The sequence below is a fragment of the Lissotriton helveticus genome, chromosome 11 (assembly GCF_964261635.1).
Source record: "Lissotriton helveticus chromosome 11, aLisHel1.1, whole genome shotgun sequence".
Classification (NCBI taxonomy): Eukaryota; Metazoa; Chordata; class Amphibia; order Caudata; family Salamandridae; genus Lissotriton; species Lissotriton helveticus.
Window position 1 is genome coordinate 1,144,520,318 of NC_136072.1, and position 18,725 is coordinate 1,144,539,042.

General features: G+C 45.7%; 1 protein-coding gene across 3 annotated transcripts in view; it reads right to left on the reverse strand.

Moving 5' to 3' along the window:
* Positions 1 to 882: 882 nt before the first annotated feature.
* Positions 883 to 18,725, reverse strand: part of LOC144792734 (uncharacterized) — a 328,155-nt gene continuing 310,312 nt past the window's right edge. For all 3 annotated transcript variants that reach the window (XM_078667907.1, XM_078667906.1, XM_078667905.1), the window contains exon 7: positions 883 to 3,592. In XM_078667907.1, coding sequence (XP_078524033.1) covers positions 3,068 to 3,592 — 525 coding nt within the window. In that variant the 3' untranslated portion in view covers positions 883 to 3,067. The remainder of the gene's footprint in view (positions 3,593 to 18,725) is intronic.

The following is an 18,725-nucleotide window of genomic DNA, read 5'->3' on the forward strand; positions in this document are numbered from 1 at the left end:
TATAAAGTAAGAACTGGGAACTTTTGAGGCGGGTAAACTCGGGAACCACAGCGCCAATCCAAACACCCAATAAATCATTGGAATTGGCAGGGTCAGCAGAGTGACATAGGCTATATAACCCCCAAAAATATACGTTTTTAAAAAAATATACGTTACAAAAAAAATAGTCCCTTGGAAGTAGCGCCGGCCGTGTGCACGAACGTGCTGACATCATCAGCAGCGCGAGGAGTACAGCCGTGGGGAGGAAAAGTAAAGACGGCGCGAAACCGACACCCGGTTCACTGAAATGTGCGGAGCCATGGGGAGGAAAACTAATGCGGCGTTCGGCGGGAGGAGCACGGAAGAGAGCGGCGGCGACAGTGGGGACGCGAGGTAAGGGACCTACTGGAGCGCGGAAAGATAATTCCTCACTTTGCACCTTAAATAAGTGTAAAATGCCAATGCCTCCGATACCCTCTTCGGGTGCAGTGCAACCGTTGCAACTCTCGAGTTGGGAGCAGTTTCCTTTGATATGCCGTGTGAGCGTGGTGATTGTTTCCAGAGTAGTTTTGCAAAGCCCCTTTTGATTGAAAAGCAAGACGGAGGCGCGACGCTGCGTTATTCAAGGTGGTCGTGTCCCCGCTGCTTAGTTTGTTATGGCACAATTGCTGCACGAAATAAAAACTGTGACGGGTGTCAGTATTCGAGGGGGCCCAAAGCAGCCTTAATGTCGGGCCGGCCGGGGGCCCAGAAGCAGCCTTTTGCTCCCGGACAACGTCGGGACGGGCTGCTAGTACAAAATATAAAAGTTCAGTTGAACTGATAGAACCTCCACCAAGTAGAATCCAAATAAAGAGTCTCCTAATGTGCAACCACCGTCGCTCAATCGAAATTTCAAAGAAAAAAGTATAAAAGATCGTATTCATACAGGGATGGGGCCGTGAAATATCAAATCCCAAAGAACGTGAAGAATAAGTGTCAAGACTAAGTAAACATTTTTTTGTTATACCTTGTGCTCCCGTTACATAGTGGCGAGTTTGGACTGCATTATTCACTTTACTAGCAGCGTTTTGGTGTAGTTAGCGACTTTACTGATGTTTGGGAACTTGGAATGGTAATTTAGTCATTGTACTTATATTTCAGTGCACTTGAATGAGCTTGAGGACGGCAATTTTTGGCAAAACAATCTTATCGGAGTCACTTGTCCATTGATATACGTCTTTTGCGGTGAGCTCATTGTCAGATACAGTATGACTTATCTTGAATCACTTTCGGTTTTTAAGGTGGTGGTATTTATCTCTTTCCTTGTTGTTTTTGACTTGGCCTTGACACTTATTCTTCACATTCTTTGGGATTTGATGTTCCACAGCCCCATCCCTGTATGAATATGATCTTTTATACTTTTTTCTTTAAATTTTGATTGACTGACGGTGGTTGCACATTAGGAGACTCTTTATTTGGATTCTACTTGGTGGAGGTTTTATCAGTTCAACAGAAATTTTATATTTTGTATTATAGTATTTTATGTATTTGGTTTGTTGTAGCCCTGAGGAAGTCTTAGGTTAATGCCTAGAGACGAAACACGTGTTGGCTCAACCTGTTATGTTGAAGGACTGGAGTACAAATTTTACAAAAATTGGAATAAAGATCAAGAAATTCAATTGAGAAGGCTACTTTTTGGACTTATTGTGAAACTAACTCTACGACTGCTACTCAGGACTTTGAAATAGTTTTTGTACCATATGAGGGTGGACATTGTCGGAACTCATTTAACAAGGAAGGGTGGTAGTTGTTCAAATTCCTTGGAGAATAATCGTAGTTTCAACAAATAGACTTCCTTTTGCTCACTTACGGTTACATCTCTGTGCTCAGCCTTATACCCCTACTGCCCTTTTTCTTTCACATGCATGTTAAAATGTAGACCTTTGCTGTATTACCCAAGGCCATAGTTTCATGCACAGCTCTGAAATCAATTTGGAACATGAACTGAAGTCCACTGACCTAGAAGAAAACTGAAGCCTCCAGGTAGGGCAGAGTACATGGAATGGGTCAGTCCCACGAGACAGGCTGTCCCCCAATGCTGATGGCACTTCAGAAAATCTCCCGATTTACCCATAGGCCAATCTGCTTCTGAATGCAGGGCAAAAATATTATAGTCTGCTCTGATATCTTGATAGCACAACTCTCACAAACTCATAAATCCTAATTATTTTCCACTGCATTACTCTCCAGTATCATAGTTCAGCGACCAAGGCGTAAATTGATCTTTTTTGCAAATTATAAACATGGTAGTATGTTTGTTTCCAAACAATAGAGGATCATGTTCCAATGTCCGGGTTCTAATACCACCGAACCACACTTTGCCTTTGTGGTTCCCATTAAGATGGCTGTAGATCGCCTGGCGGGAAAACAAACCATCTACCCTCCAAGAACACAGACTTTATAGAGACAATAATACTGACTAAATACTTAGCAGGACACCTGAGGAAGCGTCTACATGTCACAGCCATGGTGGCCGTATGGAGCAACTCTGTGTACGATGCAGACCTATTTGGAGGAAGATGTGTAACTCGCAAAAGTGTCAGTCTAAGAGCATGTGGAGCGGGCTTTGCAACCCTAGAGAAGGTTGTGCCGTGAACCAACCAGGAGCTTCTTTTGTGGAATGCACAGTAGGTTTGGGGCTTTTCACACCTAGAGTCTCACTTTCCCATCTTGTTGGAGAGGAAAAACGCCCTCCATCCTGTATCATGACGCATGCCATAGTGCTTATGTCACGCAGCTTATGGACACAGGCTACACAGGCTATTCTGACCCCTACTCTCAGTGCACTCCTTCATTAAACATTCCCAGTTGGATGACCCGTGATTGGTAAGGCGTGCTCGAGCCAATCAAAGCTCTAACTCAAACAAACACCCCATGCGTAGTGGGTAAGGACAGTTCCCACGGGGCGTAGACTCACGGTTGATCATTCCAATTAGGTCACCTTGGGTTCCAGGACAAGTCCACAGCCCAAGGGATCTTGAGAGGGTACCTATGTGTGTGCAGCACACCCATGTAGACCAGGAGGCAAGTAGCAGCCTTAAAAGGGCTAGTCCTGATGGCTTGCCTCGTACAGACCCACACTCATGTGTCCCTCTGCGCATTCGGCATCCCCGCCAGCACTCAGCTGCTCCGCCAACACGAGTGGTTGCTGGTCCTCCTCTTCGGAAATGATAAACACAGGCTTGGACTTTTCAATCTCCAAACAGAAGTCTTTGGTTCGGGTAACGCTGCCCAAGCTACGCTTGCCAGGGCTCAGACCCTCCTTGGCAGTCTCTTGGCCAATGCGTGGGATTTCTATGGGGCTAGTTTCCTGGGCAGCTCTTGAGTGCTCCGCCTGTCCGTCATCCGGTGAGCTGGCCCGAAACCCAAAGTAGGGACTCCCAAAGTGAGACTTCTTAAGGCTGCCAGTGTACACTTTGCGCTGCCGCTGGGCAGACTGGCTAAGTGGGTGCAAGGCATTGCTGTGGGAAGGCTGCGAGTGGGGCGGTTCAGAGGCACGCCCCATGTGTGCTGTGGGATTGGCCTGCTCGCTGCTGTCTTCACTGGAATTCCCTCCCGCTGCCATCAAGCCCTGAAACAGAAAATAAAAGGGTGTCAAGGTACGCGAACATGTGCAGCACATAACCCACACAAAACATCCACATGCACCAAAACATATTCTACTTTCACACAAGTACAAAACAAATGCATAAAACAGGTGACAAACCCACAACGCATTTCATAGTACACAACACATAGACACATACAAACATAACAAATGCAACCCACACAATCCCATGCATTCACACAAACACAGCACACACATTAAACCACACACACCAACTATATAACACAATCTGCACGATACAAAAAATACATCCAACACGTATAAAATACATTCACTCGCAAACCACGCCACACAAAGCAATAAATATATGCCATACTTGTATAGCACACATCCCACATACAACGCACATATACATACTAAAACTACAAAAGACCTGTGATCTATAGACTTTGTTATTAAAAGAAGTCTATTTTTGTTTATTTCATGCCACTTTGCATCCATTCTCTTAGCATGCTGGCACGGCTTGAAGCCCACTGCTGTCTGCTCACAGGTAGCTAGGATTGTGTGTGTGTATGTGCGTGTGTGTCCGTGTGCCACCCTGGCACAGTTGTGTGTGGTGTCCCGGTTGTGAGACCGGCCTGCCTCTCTGTCACAGGGGCAGCAACATTCCAGCAGGAGCAGCCCAGAACGATGACACATGACAAACTGCTGCCTACTGTTTTCAAGTGATGCTCTGGGAAGTAAAGAGAATCCTTGGTCTCTGTCAGCGGCGCCCCCCCCCCTTTTGGGCAGAGGATTGTAGCACCCTGCTGCCGGTACAGCAAAATTGAAAAATAAAATGGTAATAAAATGAATTGCCATTTTATTTTTCACAGCTGCAAGCCCAAGGGGTGTTTGGGTATGGGGCATTGCTACTGACTGGCAACAAGGGAGGGGTGATAACTCCACCAGTTTACACTGCGCATTTTTCTTTGGACGGCTGTTTCGAGATGGCCAGCCTGACATGCGCAGTGTAAACCTCGCCAGAATGCGGTCTTAGACAGCTGGGTGGAGAGCAGGCACAGCAGGCCTCCGTATCTGCTGGAGCATAGAGGCAGCCTGCTCCAGCCAATCCTGGCACTGCTCTCATGCTGCTCATCTGCAGCATGAGAGCAGTGTTGGGATTTGGAGAGTGATGGCTGAGGCTCCAGGACGATTCAAGGTGATGAGGAAGCAAAGGTATGTTTTTAAGTTCTATTTTTTGGCCCACTGCTGGGCACTGTGAGAAACTCACATTGCCTTCAGCCTGAATTCAGAGCTCTCAGTCACAGCCCATTATAAAATCTGTTACCTAGCCACAACTGAGAGCCCTGGTATGTGAGCCTAAAAAGGCATTGTGATTCATCATAGTGCTTGCTACTGGGTTTGACCCTGGCTCGATGACCCTCCTCTTCTGGGGGGCACTGACCGCTATTGGTCTCTGTACTTCTAACAAACGCTTCCAGGCATGTAAAATGTTTGCAAAGGATAGATAGTCCCACTTTTATAGGAGTTGAAATGACAAGAACTCAAATCACCAGATCCATACACGGGGCAGAGGGAGGACGCGAAGAGTGTGATTTGTCTTTAGCTTCGTGCTCACGGGTGGAGGAGGGGGCTCACTTTGGACAATTGTCATTTTATTAGCAGGGGGAAGAGAAGCGCTCACCGACAGCATTCAATTTGTCTTATGGAGACAAAGAATGCTGTGGTCTGTGGTAGATGCCGCCCAGAAGTCATAGGTATATGTATCAGGAGCTGCCATTGAAAGGAAGTGGAAATGTGCTTTAGATGTTGCCGGTATTGATGGCTACTGTGCGGTTGCAGACTTCGCTGGGCTGACAGTGGGTGGGGAAATGCTACATTGTCGCTTTAGGTTTATTACATGAATAGCGCATACTCTCTGGTGTTTGTCCTTGGGGTACTTGCTGACTGGTGCTACACATGGGATCAGGTTTGCCTTTGACAGGTCTGGTTTAGTGGAGTACATAGTGTAAATTGATGTTGGTGTGAGGAAACAAAAATCAGACTATTTAATATTATTGTGTGCATCATGCAGAGGATGAAAGTAGCAGGAACGGCTTTGACGTAGTAGAGGCTAGCAGGAAGAACTGTTTTGGGTGGTCAGTTGAAGATAGTGTTTAACATGTTTTAAACTACCACAGTGGCATTGGGAAGGGCAGCAGCTGAAAGGCTAGATGGTTAGATGGGGCCCGGCCATCAGTCTTTCTGTCGGTGGTGGACAGGGGAGCAGTGTGCAGCGGTCACAGGTTCGCAGCGACATCCGAGGGGTGGTTTTAAAGGTGGGCGGAAAAGCATAACTGCCGGTTTCTTAGGAGTGAGAATAGAGTTAATGGATGCGTTAGTAGCAGGCATGAAGACAGTGGTTTGTGTTTGGAGATGGGTAACTGAGCGGGCTTTGCTTGAAGGTGGGTCATCAAGTAGGAGGATGTGTTTGGTGGGCAGGCTAGAGACAGTGTTATGTAACTTTGCTGGAGGGTGCAGCAGCAGTATTTACTGATGTATGTAAATCGCCCGATGAGAGGGGGTATGTTACCAATGGAGGAACTAGAAAACTTTTTTATGGCTGGGGTGGGCCCCTGCAGTATGGCGGGTCGCTGGCCTGAGAGCTCTTGACTGGCGTAGAGAATGGGGGGCCCCCTCCATGTACTTTGCAGGGGCGCCCCCTCAAGTTTTGTTACGCCACTGGTCTAGATTGCTTAAATAAGGGGTCTGCCAACAGTCTGAGGAGTCTTGTGGGTGCATATAGACTGATGAGGCCCTGCGTGTATTTTGGACTCTTTTTAGACAGGGCAAGGAACGTGAGTACATAAGTTTTGAAATTGATTCTATTATGGATGTGCAACCAATGACGGTCTCTAAACCGAAAGACAATGGGTTGATGTCTGGCTCTACTGAGGGTAATTCTGGCTGCAGCATTCTGCACAATCTGGGCCAATGAGTTGAATATTTGGGGAGTCCCAAGTATAGGGACTTCCCATAGTCCAGTCTTGAAGCAATCAAGGCATAGATCACAGTTTTACGGCAAGAGGACGGTAGAATGTCCAGATTTTCCTCAAAGCCTTTAACAAGGTGAAACATGTACCAGCAGGGGGCACAATTTGAGCTTTAAAGCATAAATCATGGTTAAATTTCATGCATAGATTTATGATGGATCTGGCTAGAGAAGGGGAGCTTCCTAACTAGTTAGACCACCAAGAGGATGGGATTTAAAATTTTCTTTAATGGAAATAGCGAGCTGGGTATGAACAGCAAGGAATATGAGTTCAAGGACAGAAGATTGAACTACATTTTCTAGTGGTCTGAAGTACACAATGAAAACTTTGGGGCTGAAAGCGGAGCTATCCGGTACTCCATATGCTAGTGATGTCGAAGAGGAGAAAATTGAATCAAGCGTTGCTAACTGTTGACGATCTGATGGAAAGGAAATGATCCATCTAAGAGAAGATGCATCTATTCCAAGCTGGTAAAGATGTTCCAGAAGTATTTGATGTAATCACGTTTCAAAGGCTGCTGAGAGGTCCAGAGGGACTGGTGCCTCTGAACCTCTTTGGTCCGGAGTTAGGAAGATGTATTTTGAAGCACCTCAAAGCAAATTCAGTTCTATACATAGGGCGTAAACTTGACTGGAGTCATTCAAAAGAGAATTATTTTCCGAATAAATTGATATTTGCTGATATACAAGTTTTTCCAGTATTTTTGAAACAAGAGGTTGGAGAGAAAGGCTTCTGAATTGGAAGTATGACACAATGAGGCATTCTTTTACAACGCATGCCATTACAATGCGGGCAATACAACAAACGCGTTGTTACCACGCGTTCCATTATCATGCAAGTCGTTACAACGACTTGTCTTAGGGAAGCGCTGGACTTTGGAATAGTATATATTACTATTCCAACTCCAGTCTGTGCAACAGTAGGGAAGGTGTTGGATTTAAAATCCAATACACACATTCCCTAATGTAAGTCACTGTAATGACTTGCGTGGTAATGTAATGGAGGGTGATGCCCCTGCCTAAGGCACTGGAAGTGTATTGCCTGCACTCCCAAGGCTGGACGCTGGAGATTCAGACACTGAGGTGAGGACGGATTGCGCCAAGGCTGCCTTAAGAAATTCAAAGAGAATCTTGTTGGCAAAAGGTTGCAGATTAGTTCTTCCTGAGCACTAGATTGTAGGGGCAGGGGATGAGACTGCAGTTCTGTTGTTCTAGGTGAGGGCGCTTTCAAGTAGGACTTCCCTTTTGTCTGTCCTTGATCACTGCTCAGGAAGCCTGATGACAGCCGGGTGCAGAAATGTCCCACTTTATTGTTCCCTTTTTTGAAGAGAAAAAAACCTGCTTGGCACTAGCCCCATTGCCACCTGCTGTGAGAGCATCCACCTTGCACAAAGGCTGTAACTGAGGAGCAGCCTGAAAATGACACTTGAAAGAGAACCATCTCTAACCAGTTCTGAAGCTTTATACAGTGGTTCTCATGTTTGGAAAATGTGTACGAATGTGGAATCCACTTTGTTGTAGTTCCAAGTGCTTCTTAACCATGGAAGTGTGGGCTACGCAGCGTACCATAAGAGCTGCTGTGTGACCAGAGCTGATGTCTGCATGACAGCCAATCTCCAGGAAGTGTGTGAGGGTGCATCACCTGAAGTCCGCACAATGTCCTAGAGAAGCAGGTGGTCAGTCAGACCTTCCTGCCTGCTCAGAGAGAAAGGGAACGCATGTCTTTGCAGAGGAATAGACTGTTCAGGAGGAGGAACCAGGTGTATTCCTGCGGCGTGGAAGACCAAGAAAGTGCGGACGGACCCATTTTGATAGGGGTCTCCCAGTCATTCATGATTGGCCTGCAGTGAATCCCATACAGAAATCAAGCCAGAAAAGTAACGGAACGCTGTACGGCAGCTCTACAAGTCCCGAAGGCAGATGCTACCCGACTCCAAACCAATCCAGTAGAGGAGATGCAGTAGCCACCAAAACAGAAGATTGAAACCAGCCTGGAGACCTCCTCTGCCAAACGAGCACTCAGTGTGATCCTGTGCTGGAGGTCCCAACAAGTACCTGTTGCATTCACCATCCACAGCCTGAGTCTGGTGTCAACGGAGTCGCTACTGAATCCAAGTGTGTGAGAAGGTGGATGAAATGAATGATGTGTCAGTAGAAAGTGATAATCTATCAGTGAATGGGAGGCTGGATGATTGCTTTATTGAATAAATGGGGGAGTGGCTGAATGAATAAGTGAGTGAATAGGTGAGTGGGTAGAAGTACGAGGGAATGGATGGGTTAGTTAGTACTTGGGAGAGTAGGTATATGCAGGGGTATGTGAAGTGATGAACAAATAGATGAATAGATGAGTAGGGAGCTGAACGGGTCACTGGGTGAATGAATATGCGAGTGGCTGGATGAATGGAGATTTAGTAAGTAAGTCATTGAATAAGTGAATGAATGGCTGAGTGAGTGGAAAATAGACGAGTCAGACAGTTTCTCCTTTACGACGTGTGTTCACAACACAAAAGGAAGCCACATCATCTGACAGCTGTGCTCTGCAATAAAGGCAGATGTTTCAATGGTTTACCAAATCTTATGGTACCGTGCCAACACAAACACAGCTCTGTTATCAAGAATACCTCTGATGTTCCAGTAACACAGCCACTGTGATCAGAGAGAGTGTAAACTCAAGGCGCGATTCTGTTAACGCACTAGAACTGGGTGTCAATACAAACAAGCATTGGCAGATCCAATAGGTCTTGAATACGCAAGATCTATTGGCTTTATCAATGTTTTTTAGCCACGTTGTACAGTAGCCCACCTGCTGTGCAGCATGGCTAAAAGTGTAAAGTAAAAAAAAAGAAAGTGCTATGATGCAGTCAACACTGGTTGCGTCATGGCATTTTAAATCTTTCCGCCATACTGCACAGTAGCCACGCAGGTGTACAACATGGCTTATAAAACACTGAAATCCAAATAGTAGAGCTATTTGGGCAGATCATTGTTTTCTTTGCCATGTTGTACATCTGTGTGGCTGCTGTGCAGCAGGGTTGATGGCAAAAAAAAAACACTACAAAATGCCAGCGTTGACCCTGTTGTAGCACTTTTTTCCCTTACTTTTCGCTTTGCTATGGCTACAAATATTGCCTTTTTTTTAAATAGACCTATTGCCTTTGCCAAAGTTTGCTTTTTTTTTCAAGCAGTGCTTTCTAACCCTCTCTGACTTACTAGGCCATTAATGGGCATGAACTGTATATTTTAATTTTAATGTCAATTAGAGAGTGGGCATGGAATCGTGCACCAGCATATTTCTTTTAGTACTACTGCAATGCAGCCAATGTGGCTGCCAGTGTGAGGTGAGCCCATACGACCACCCTGGAGCTCCCAGTTGATAGTACCATGGTTGTGATGAGTGACAATGCTGGGGTGGCTTTGCGGTTGAGAATGGCCATGGCATCATGCCGAATGATGCCTGGAGAGGCCGGGGCGCCTGAAGCAGAGGTTCTGGCTTCTAGCAGTGGATGGACACTAATCCGTTTAAATCAATCTCTACTTGGTCCATGCTCCACACAAAGAAACAAAGGGACTCAGGAAGTGATGCCTCTCATGCAATGCTGAATTATAAGGCAGCAAGGAAGAGTAATAATGATGCCAATAAATGGTAAGTTGTGGGAGGGACCAAAGAAGAGTGATAATGATGCCAACAAATGGTAAGTTGTGGGAGGGACCAAAGAAGAGTGATAATGATGCCAACGAATGGCAAGTAATGGACGGAGCAAAGAAGAGTGAAAATGATGCCAACGAATGCTAAGTAATGGGCGGGAGCAAAGAAGAGTGATAATGATGCCAACGAATGGCAAGTAATGGACGGGAGCAAAGAAGAGTGATAATGATGCCAACGAATGGCAAGTAATGGACGGGAGCAAAGAAGAGTGAAAATGATGCCAACGAATGGCAAGTAATGGACGGGAGCAAAGAAGAGTGATAATGATGCCAACGAATGGCAAGTAATGGACGGGAGCAAAGAAGAGTGATAATGATGCCAACGAATGGCAAGTTATGGGCGGGAGCAAAGAAGAGTGATAATGATGCCAACGAATGGCAAGTTATGGGCGGGAGCAAAGAAGAGTGATAATGATGCCAACGAATGGCAAGTAATGGACGGAGCAAAGAAGAGTGAAAATGATGCCAACGAATGGCAAGTAATGGACGGAGCAAAGAAGAGTGATAATGATGCCAACGAATGGCAAGTAATGGACGGAGCAAAGAAGAGTGAAAATGATGCCAACGAATGGCAAGTAATGGACGGAGCAAAGAAGAGTGATAATGATGCCAACGAATGGCAAGTAATGGACGGAGCAAAGAAGAGTGATAATGATGCCAACGAATGGCAAGTAATGGACGGAGCAAAGGAGAGTGATAATGATGCCAACGAATGGCAAGTAATGGACGGAGCAAAGAAGAGTGAAAATGATGCCAACGAATGGCAAGTAATGGGTGGGAGCAAAGGAGAGTGATAATGATGCCAACGAATGCTAAGTAATGGGCCAGAGCAAAGAAGAGTGAAAATGATGCCAACGAATGGCAAGTAATGGACGGGAGCAAAGAAGAGTGATAATGATGCCAACGAATGGCAAGTAATGGACGGAGCAAAGAAGAGTGATAATGATGCCAACGAATGGCAAGTAATGGACGGAGCAAAGAAGAGTGATAATGATGCCAACGAATGGCAAGTAATGGACGGAGCAAAGAAGAGTGATAATGATGCCAACGAATGGCAAGTAATGGGTGGGAGCAAAGGAGAGTGATAATGATGCCAACGAATGGCAAGTAATGGGTGGGAGCAAAGGAGAGTGATAATGATGCCAACGAATGGCAAGTAATGGACGGGAGCAAAGAAGAGTGAAAATGATGCCAACGAATGCTAAGTAATGGGCCAGAGCAAAGAAGAGTGAAAATGATGCCAACGAATGGCAAGTAATGGACGGGAGCAAAGGAGAGTGATAATGATGCCAACGAATGGCAAGTAATGGACGGGAGCAAAGGAGAGTGATAATGATGCCAACGAATGGCAAGTAATGGACGGGAGCAAAGAAGAGTGAAAATGATGCCAACGAATGCTAAGTAATGGGCCAGAGCAAAGAAGAGTGAAAATGATGCCAACGAATGGCAAGTAATGGACGGAGCAAAGAAGAGTGATAATGATGCCAACAAATGGCAAGTAATGGGCGGGAGCAAAGAAGAGTGATAATGATGCCAACGAATGGCAAGTAATGGGTGGGAGCAAAGGAGAGTGATAATGATGCCAACGAATGGCAAGTAATGGACGGAGCAAAGAAGAGTGATAATGATGCCAACGAATGGCAAGTAATGGGCGGAGCAAAGAAGAGTGATAATGATGCCAACGAATGCTAAGTAATGGGTGGGAGCAAAGGAGAGTGATAATGATGCCAACGAATGGCAAGTAATGGACGGAGCAAAGAAGAGTGATAATGATGCCAACGAATGCTAAGTAATGGGTGGGAGCAAAGGAGAGTGATAATGATGCCAACGAATGCTAAGTAATGGGCCAGAGCAAAGAAGAGTGAAAATGATGCCAACGAATGGCAAGTAATGGACGGAGCAAAGAAGAGTGATAATGATGCCAACAAATGGCAAGTAATGGGCGGGAGCAAAGAAGAGTGATAATGATGCCAACGAATGGCAAGTAATGGGTGGGAGCAAAGGAGAGTGATAATGATGCCAACGAATGGCAAGTAATGGGCGGGAGCAAAGAAGAGTGAAAATGATGCCAACGAATGGCAAGTAATGGGCGGGAGCAAAGAAGAGTGAAAATGATGCCAACGAATGGCAAGTAATGGGCGGGAGCAAAGAAGAGTGATAATGATGCCAACGAATGGCAAGTAATGGGTGGGAGCAAAGGAGAGTGATAATGATGCCAACGAATGGCAAGTAATGGGTGGGAGCAAAGGAGAGTGATAATGATGCCAACAAATGGCAAGTAATGGACGGAGCAAAGAAGAGTGATAATGATGCCAACAAATGGCAAGTAATGGACGGAGCAAAGAAGAGTGATAATGATGCCAACGAATGGCAAGTAATGGGTGGGAGCAAAGGAGAGTGATAATGATGCCAACGAATGGCAAGTAATGGGTGGGAGCAAAGGAGAGTGATAATGATGCCAACAAATGGCAAGTAATGGACGGAGCAAAGAAGAGTGATAATGATGCCAACGAATGGCAAGTAATGGGCGGGAGCAAAGAAGAGTGAAAATGATGCCAACGAATGGCAAGTAATGGACGGGAGCAAAGAAGAGTGATAATGATGCCAACGAATGGCAAGTAATGGACGGGAGCAAAGAAGAGTGATAATGATGCCAACGAATGGCAAGTAATGGACGGAGCAAAGAAGAGTGATAATGATGCCAACGAATGGCAAGTAATGGACGGAGCAAAGAAGAGTGATAATGATGCCAACGAATGGCAAGTAATGGACGGAGCAAAGAAGAGTGATAATGATGCCAACGAATGGCAAGTAATGGGTGGGAGCAAAGGAGAGTGATAATGATGCCAACAAATGGCAAGTAATGGGCGGGAGCAAAGAAGAGTGATAATGATGCCAACGAATGGCAAGTAATGGGCGGGAGCAAAGAAGAGTGATAATGATGCCAACGAATGGCAAGTAATGGGCGGGAGCAAAGAAGAGTGATAATGATGCCAACGAATGGCAAGTAATGGGCGGGAGCAAAGAAGAGTGAAAATGATGCCAACGAATGGCAAGTAATGGGCGGGAGCAAAGAAGAGTGAAAATGATGCCAACGAATGGCAAGTAATGGACGGAGCAAAGAAGAGTGATAATGATGCCAACGAATGGCAAGTAATGGGCGGGAGCAAAGAAGAGTGAAAATGATGCCAACGAATGGCAAGTAATGGGCGGGAGCAAAGAAGAGTGAAAATGATGCCAACGAATGGCAAGTAATGGGTGGGAGCAAAGGAGAGTGATAATGATGCCAACGAATGGCAAGTAATGGGCGGGAGCAAAGAAGAGTGAAAATGATGCCAACGAATGGCAAGTAATGGACGGAGCAAAGAAGAGTGATAATGATGCCAACGAATGGCAAGTAATGGGTGGGAGCAAAGGAGAGTGATAATGATGCCAACGAATGGCAAGTAATGGACGGGAGCAAAGAAGAGTGATAATGATGCCAACGAATGGCAAGTAATGGGTGGGAGCAAAGGAGAGTGATAATGATGCCAACGAATGGCAAGTAATGGGCGGGAGCAAAGAAGAGTGATAATGATGCCAACGAATGGCAAGTAATGGGTGGGAGCAAAGGAGAGTGATAATGATGCCAACGAATGGCAAGTAATGGACGGGAGCAAAGAAGAGTGATAATGATGCCAACGAATGGCAAGTAATGGGTGGGAGCAAAGGAGAGTGATAATGATGCCAACGAATGGCAAGTAATGGACGGAGCAAAGAAGAGTGATAATGATGCCAACGAATGGCAAGTAATGGACGGGAGCAAAGAAGAGTGATAATGATGCCAACGAATGGCAAGTAATGGACGGGAGCAAAGAAGAGTGATAATGATGCCAACGAATGGCAAGTAATGGACGGGAGCAAAGAAGAGTGAAAATGATGCCAACGAATGCTAAGTAATGGGCGGGAGCAAAGAAGAGTGATAATGATGCCAACGAATGGCAAGTAATGGGTGGGAGCAAAGAAGAGTGATAATGATGCCAACGAATGGCAAGTAATGGGCGGGAGCAAAGAAGAGTGAAAATGATGCCAACGAATGGCAAGTAATGGGCGGGAGCAAAGAAGAGTGAAAATGATGCCAACGAATGGCAAGTAATGGGTGGGAGCAAAGGAGAGTGATAATGATGCCAACGAATGGCAAGTAATGGGCGGGAGCAAAGAAGAGTGAAAATGATGCCAACGAATGGCAAGTAATGGACGGAGCAAAGAAGAGTGATAATGATGCCAACGAATGGCAAGTAATGGGTGGGAGCAAAGGAGAGTGATAATGATGCCAACGAATGGCAAGTAATGGACGGAGCAAAGAAGAGTGATAATGATGCCAACGAATGGCAAGTAATGGGTGGGAGCAAAGGAGAGTGATAATGATGCCAACGAATGGCAAGTAATGGGTGGGAGCAAAGAAGAGTGATAATGATGCCAACGAATGGCAAGTAATGGGCGGGAGCAAAGAAGAGTGAAAATGATGCCAACGAATGGCAAGTAATGGGCGGGAGCAAAGAAGAGTGAAAATGATGCCAACGAATGGCAAGTAATGGGTGGGAGCAAAGGAGAGTGATAATGATGCCAACGAATGGCAAGTAATGGGCGGGAGCAAAGAAGAGTGAAAATGATGCCAACGAATGGCAAGTAATGGACGGAGCAAAGAAGAGTGATAATGATGCCAACGAATGGCAAGTAATGGGTGGGAGCAAAGGAGAGTGATAATGATGCCAACGAATGGCAAGTAATGGACGGAGCAAAGAAGAGTGATAATGATGCCAACGAATGGCAAGTAATGGGTGGGAGCAAAGGAGAGTGATAATGATGCCAACGAATGGCAAGTAATGGACGGGAGCAAAGAAGAGTGATAATGATGCCAACGAATGGCAAGTAATGGACGGAGCAAAGAAGAGTGATAATGATGCCAACGAATGGCAAGTAATGGACGGGAGCAAAGAAGAGTGATAATGATGCCAACGAATGGCAAGTAATGGACGGGAGCAAAGAAGAGTGAAAATGATGCCAACGAATGCTAAGTAATGGGCGGGAGCAAAGAAGAGTGATAATGATGCCAACGAATGGCAAGTAATGGGTGGGAGCACAGGAGAGTGATAATGATGCCAACGAATGGCAAGTAATGGACGGGAGCAAAGAAGAGTGATAATGATGCCAACGAATGGCAAGTAATGGACGGAGCAAAGAAGAGTGAAAATGATGCCAACGAATGGCAAGTAATGGGTGGGAGCAAAGGAGAGTGATAATGATGCCAACGAATGGCAAGTAATGGACGGGAGCAAAGAAGAGTGAAAATGATGCCAACGAATGGCAAGTAATGGACGGAGCAAAGAAGAGTGAAAATGATGCCAACGAATGGCAAGTAATGGGCGGGAGCAAAGAAGAGTGATAATGATGCCAACGAATGGCAAGTAATGGGCGGGAGCAAAGAAGAGTGAAAATGATGCCAACGAATGGCAAGTAATGGGTGGGAGCAAAGGAGAGTGATAATGATGCCAACGAATGGCAAGTAATGGACGGAGCAAAGAAGAGTGATAATGATGCCAACGAATGGCAAGTAATGGACGGAGCAAAGAAGAGTGATAATGATGCCAACGAATGGCAAGTAATGGACGGAGCAAAGAAGAGTGAAAATGATGCCAACGAATGGCAAGTAATGGACGGAGCAAAGAAGAGTGATAATGATGCCAACGAATGCTAAGTAATGGGCCAGAGCAAAGAAGAGTGAAAATGATGCCAACGAATGGCAAGTAATGGACGGGAGCAAAGGAGAGTGATAATGATGCCAACGAATGGCAAGTAATGGGCGGGAGCAAAGAAGAGTGAAAATGATGCCAACGAATGGCAAGTAATGGACGGAGCAAAGAAGAGTGATAATGATGCCAACGAATGGCAAGTAATGGGTGGGAGCAAAGAAGAGTGAAAATGATGCCAACGAATGGCAAGTAATGGGCGGGAGCAAAGAAGAGTGAAAATGATGCCAACGAATGGCAAGTAATGGGTGGGAGCAAAGGAGAGTGATAATGATGCCAACGAATGGCAAGTAATGGGCGGGAGCAAAGAAGAGTGAAAATGATGCCAACGAATGGCAAGTAATGGACGGAGCAAAGAAGAGTGATAATGATGCCAACAAATGGCAAGTAATGGGCGGGAGCAAAGAAGAGTGATAATGATGCCAACGAATGGCAAGTAATGGGTGGGAGCAAAGGAGAGTGATAATGATGCCAACGAATGGCAAGTAATGGACGGGAGCAAAGAAGAGTGATAATGATGCCAACGAATGGCAAGTAATGGGCGGGAGCAAAGAAGAGTGAAAATGATGCCAACGAATGGCAAGTAATGGACGGAGCAAAGAAGAGTGATAATGATGCCAACGAATGGCAAGTAATGGACGGAGCAAAGAAGAGTGAAAATGATGCCAACGAATGGCAAGTAATGGACGGAGCAAAGAAGAGTGATAATGATGCCAACGAATGGCAAGTAATGGGTGGGAGCAAAGGAGAGTGATAATGATGCCAACGAATGGCAAGTAATGGGCGGGAGCAAAGAAGAGTGATAATGATGCCAACGAATGGGAAGTAATGGGCGGGAGCAAAGAAGAGTGATAATGATGCCAACGAATGGCAAGTAATGGGCGGGAGCAAAGAAGAGTGATAATGATGCCAACGAATGGCAAGTAATGGGTGGGAGCAAAGGAGAGTGATAATGATGCCAACGAATGGCAAGTAATGGGCGGGAGCAAAGAAGAGTGATAATGATGCCAACGAATGGCAAGTAATGGACGGAGCAAAGAAGAGTGATAATGATGCCAACGAATAGCAAGTAATGGACGGAGCAAAGAAGAGTGATAATGATGCCAACGAATAGCAAGTAATGGACGGAGCAAAGGAGAGTGATAATGATGCCAACGAATAGCAAGTAATGGACGGAGCAAAGAAGAGTGAAAATGATGCCAACGAATGGCAAGTAATGGGCGGGAGCAAAGAAGAGTGATAATGATGCCAACGAATGGCAAGTAATGGGCGGGAGCAAAGAAGAGTGATAATGATGCCAACGAATGGCAAGTAATGGGTGGGAGCAAAGAAGAGTGATAATGATGCCAACGAATGGCAAGTAATGGGCGGGAGCAAAGAAGAGTGAAAATGATGCCAACGAATGGCAAGTAATGGACGGAGCAAAGAAGAGTGATAATGATGCCAACGAATGGCAAGTAATGGGCGGGAGCAAAGAAGAGTGATAATGATGCCAACGAATGGCAAGTAATGGACGGAGCAAAGAAGAGTGAAAATGATGCCAACGAATGGCAAGTAATGGGCGGGAGCAAAGAAGAGTGATAATGATGCCAACGAATGGCAAGTAATGGGCGGGAGCAAAGAAGAGTGAAAATGATGCCAACGAATGGCAAGTAATGGACGGAGCAAAGAAGAGTGAAAATGATGCCAACGAATGGCAAGTAATGGGCGGGAGCAAAGAAGAGTGATAATGATGCCAACGAATGGCAAGTAATGGGCGGGAGCAAAGAAGAGTGAAAATGATGCCAACGAATGGCAAGTAATGGGCGGGAGCAAAGAAGAGTGATAATGATGCCAACGAATGGCAAGTAATGGGCGGGAGCAAAGAAGAGTGATAACGGTACCAACGAATGGCAAGTAATGGGCGGGAGCAAAGAAGAGTGATAATGATGCCAACGAATGGCAAGTAATGGGCGGGAGCAAAGAAGAGTGAAAATGATGCCAACGAATGGCAAGTAATGGACGGAGCAAAGAAGAGTGATAATGATGCCAACGAATGGCAAGTAATGGGTGGGAGCAAAGGAGAGTGATAATGATGCCAACGAATGGCAAGTAATGGACGGAGCAAAGAAGAGTGATAATGATGCCAACAAATGGCAAGTAATGGACGGAGCAAAGAAGAGTGAAAATGATGCCAACGAATGGCAAGTAATGGACGGGAGCAAAGAAGAGTGATAATGATGCCAACGAATGGCAAGTAATGGACGGAGCAAAGAAGAGTGATAATGATGCCAACGAATGGCAAGTAATGGGCGGGAGCAAAGAAGAGTGATAATGATGCCAACGAATGGCAAGTAATGGGCGGGAGCAAAGAAGAGTGATAATGATGCCAACGAATGGCAAGTAATGGGTGGGAGCAAAGGAGAGTGATAATGATGCCAACGAATGGCAAGTAATGGGTGGGAGCAAAGGAGAGTGATAATGATGCCAACGAATGGCAAGTAATGGGCGGGAGCAAAGAAGAGTGATAATGATGCCAACGAATGGCAAGTAATGGGCGGGAGCAAAGAAGAGTGATAATGATGCCAACGAATGGCAAGTAATGGGTGGGAGCAAAGGAGAGTGATAACGGTACCAACGAATGTTAAGT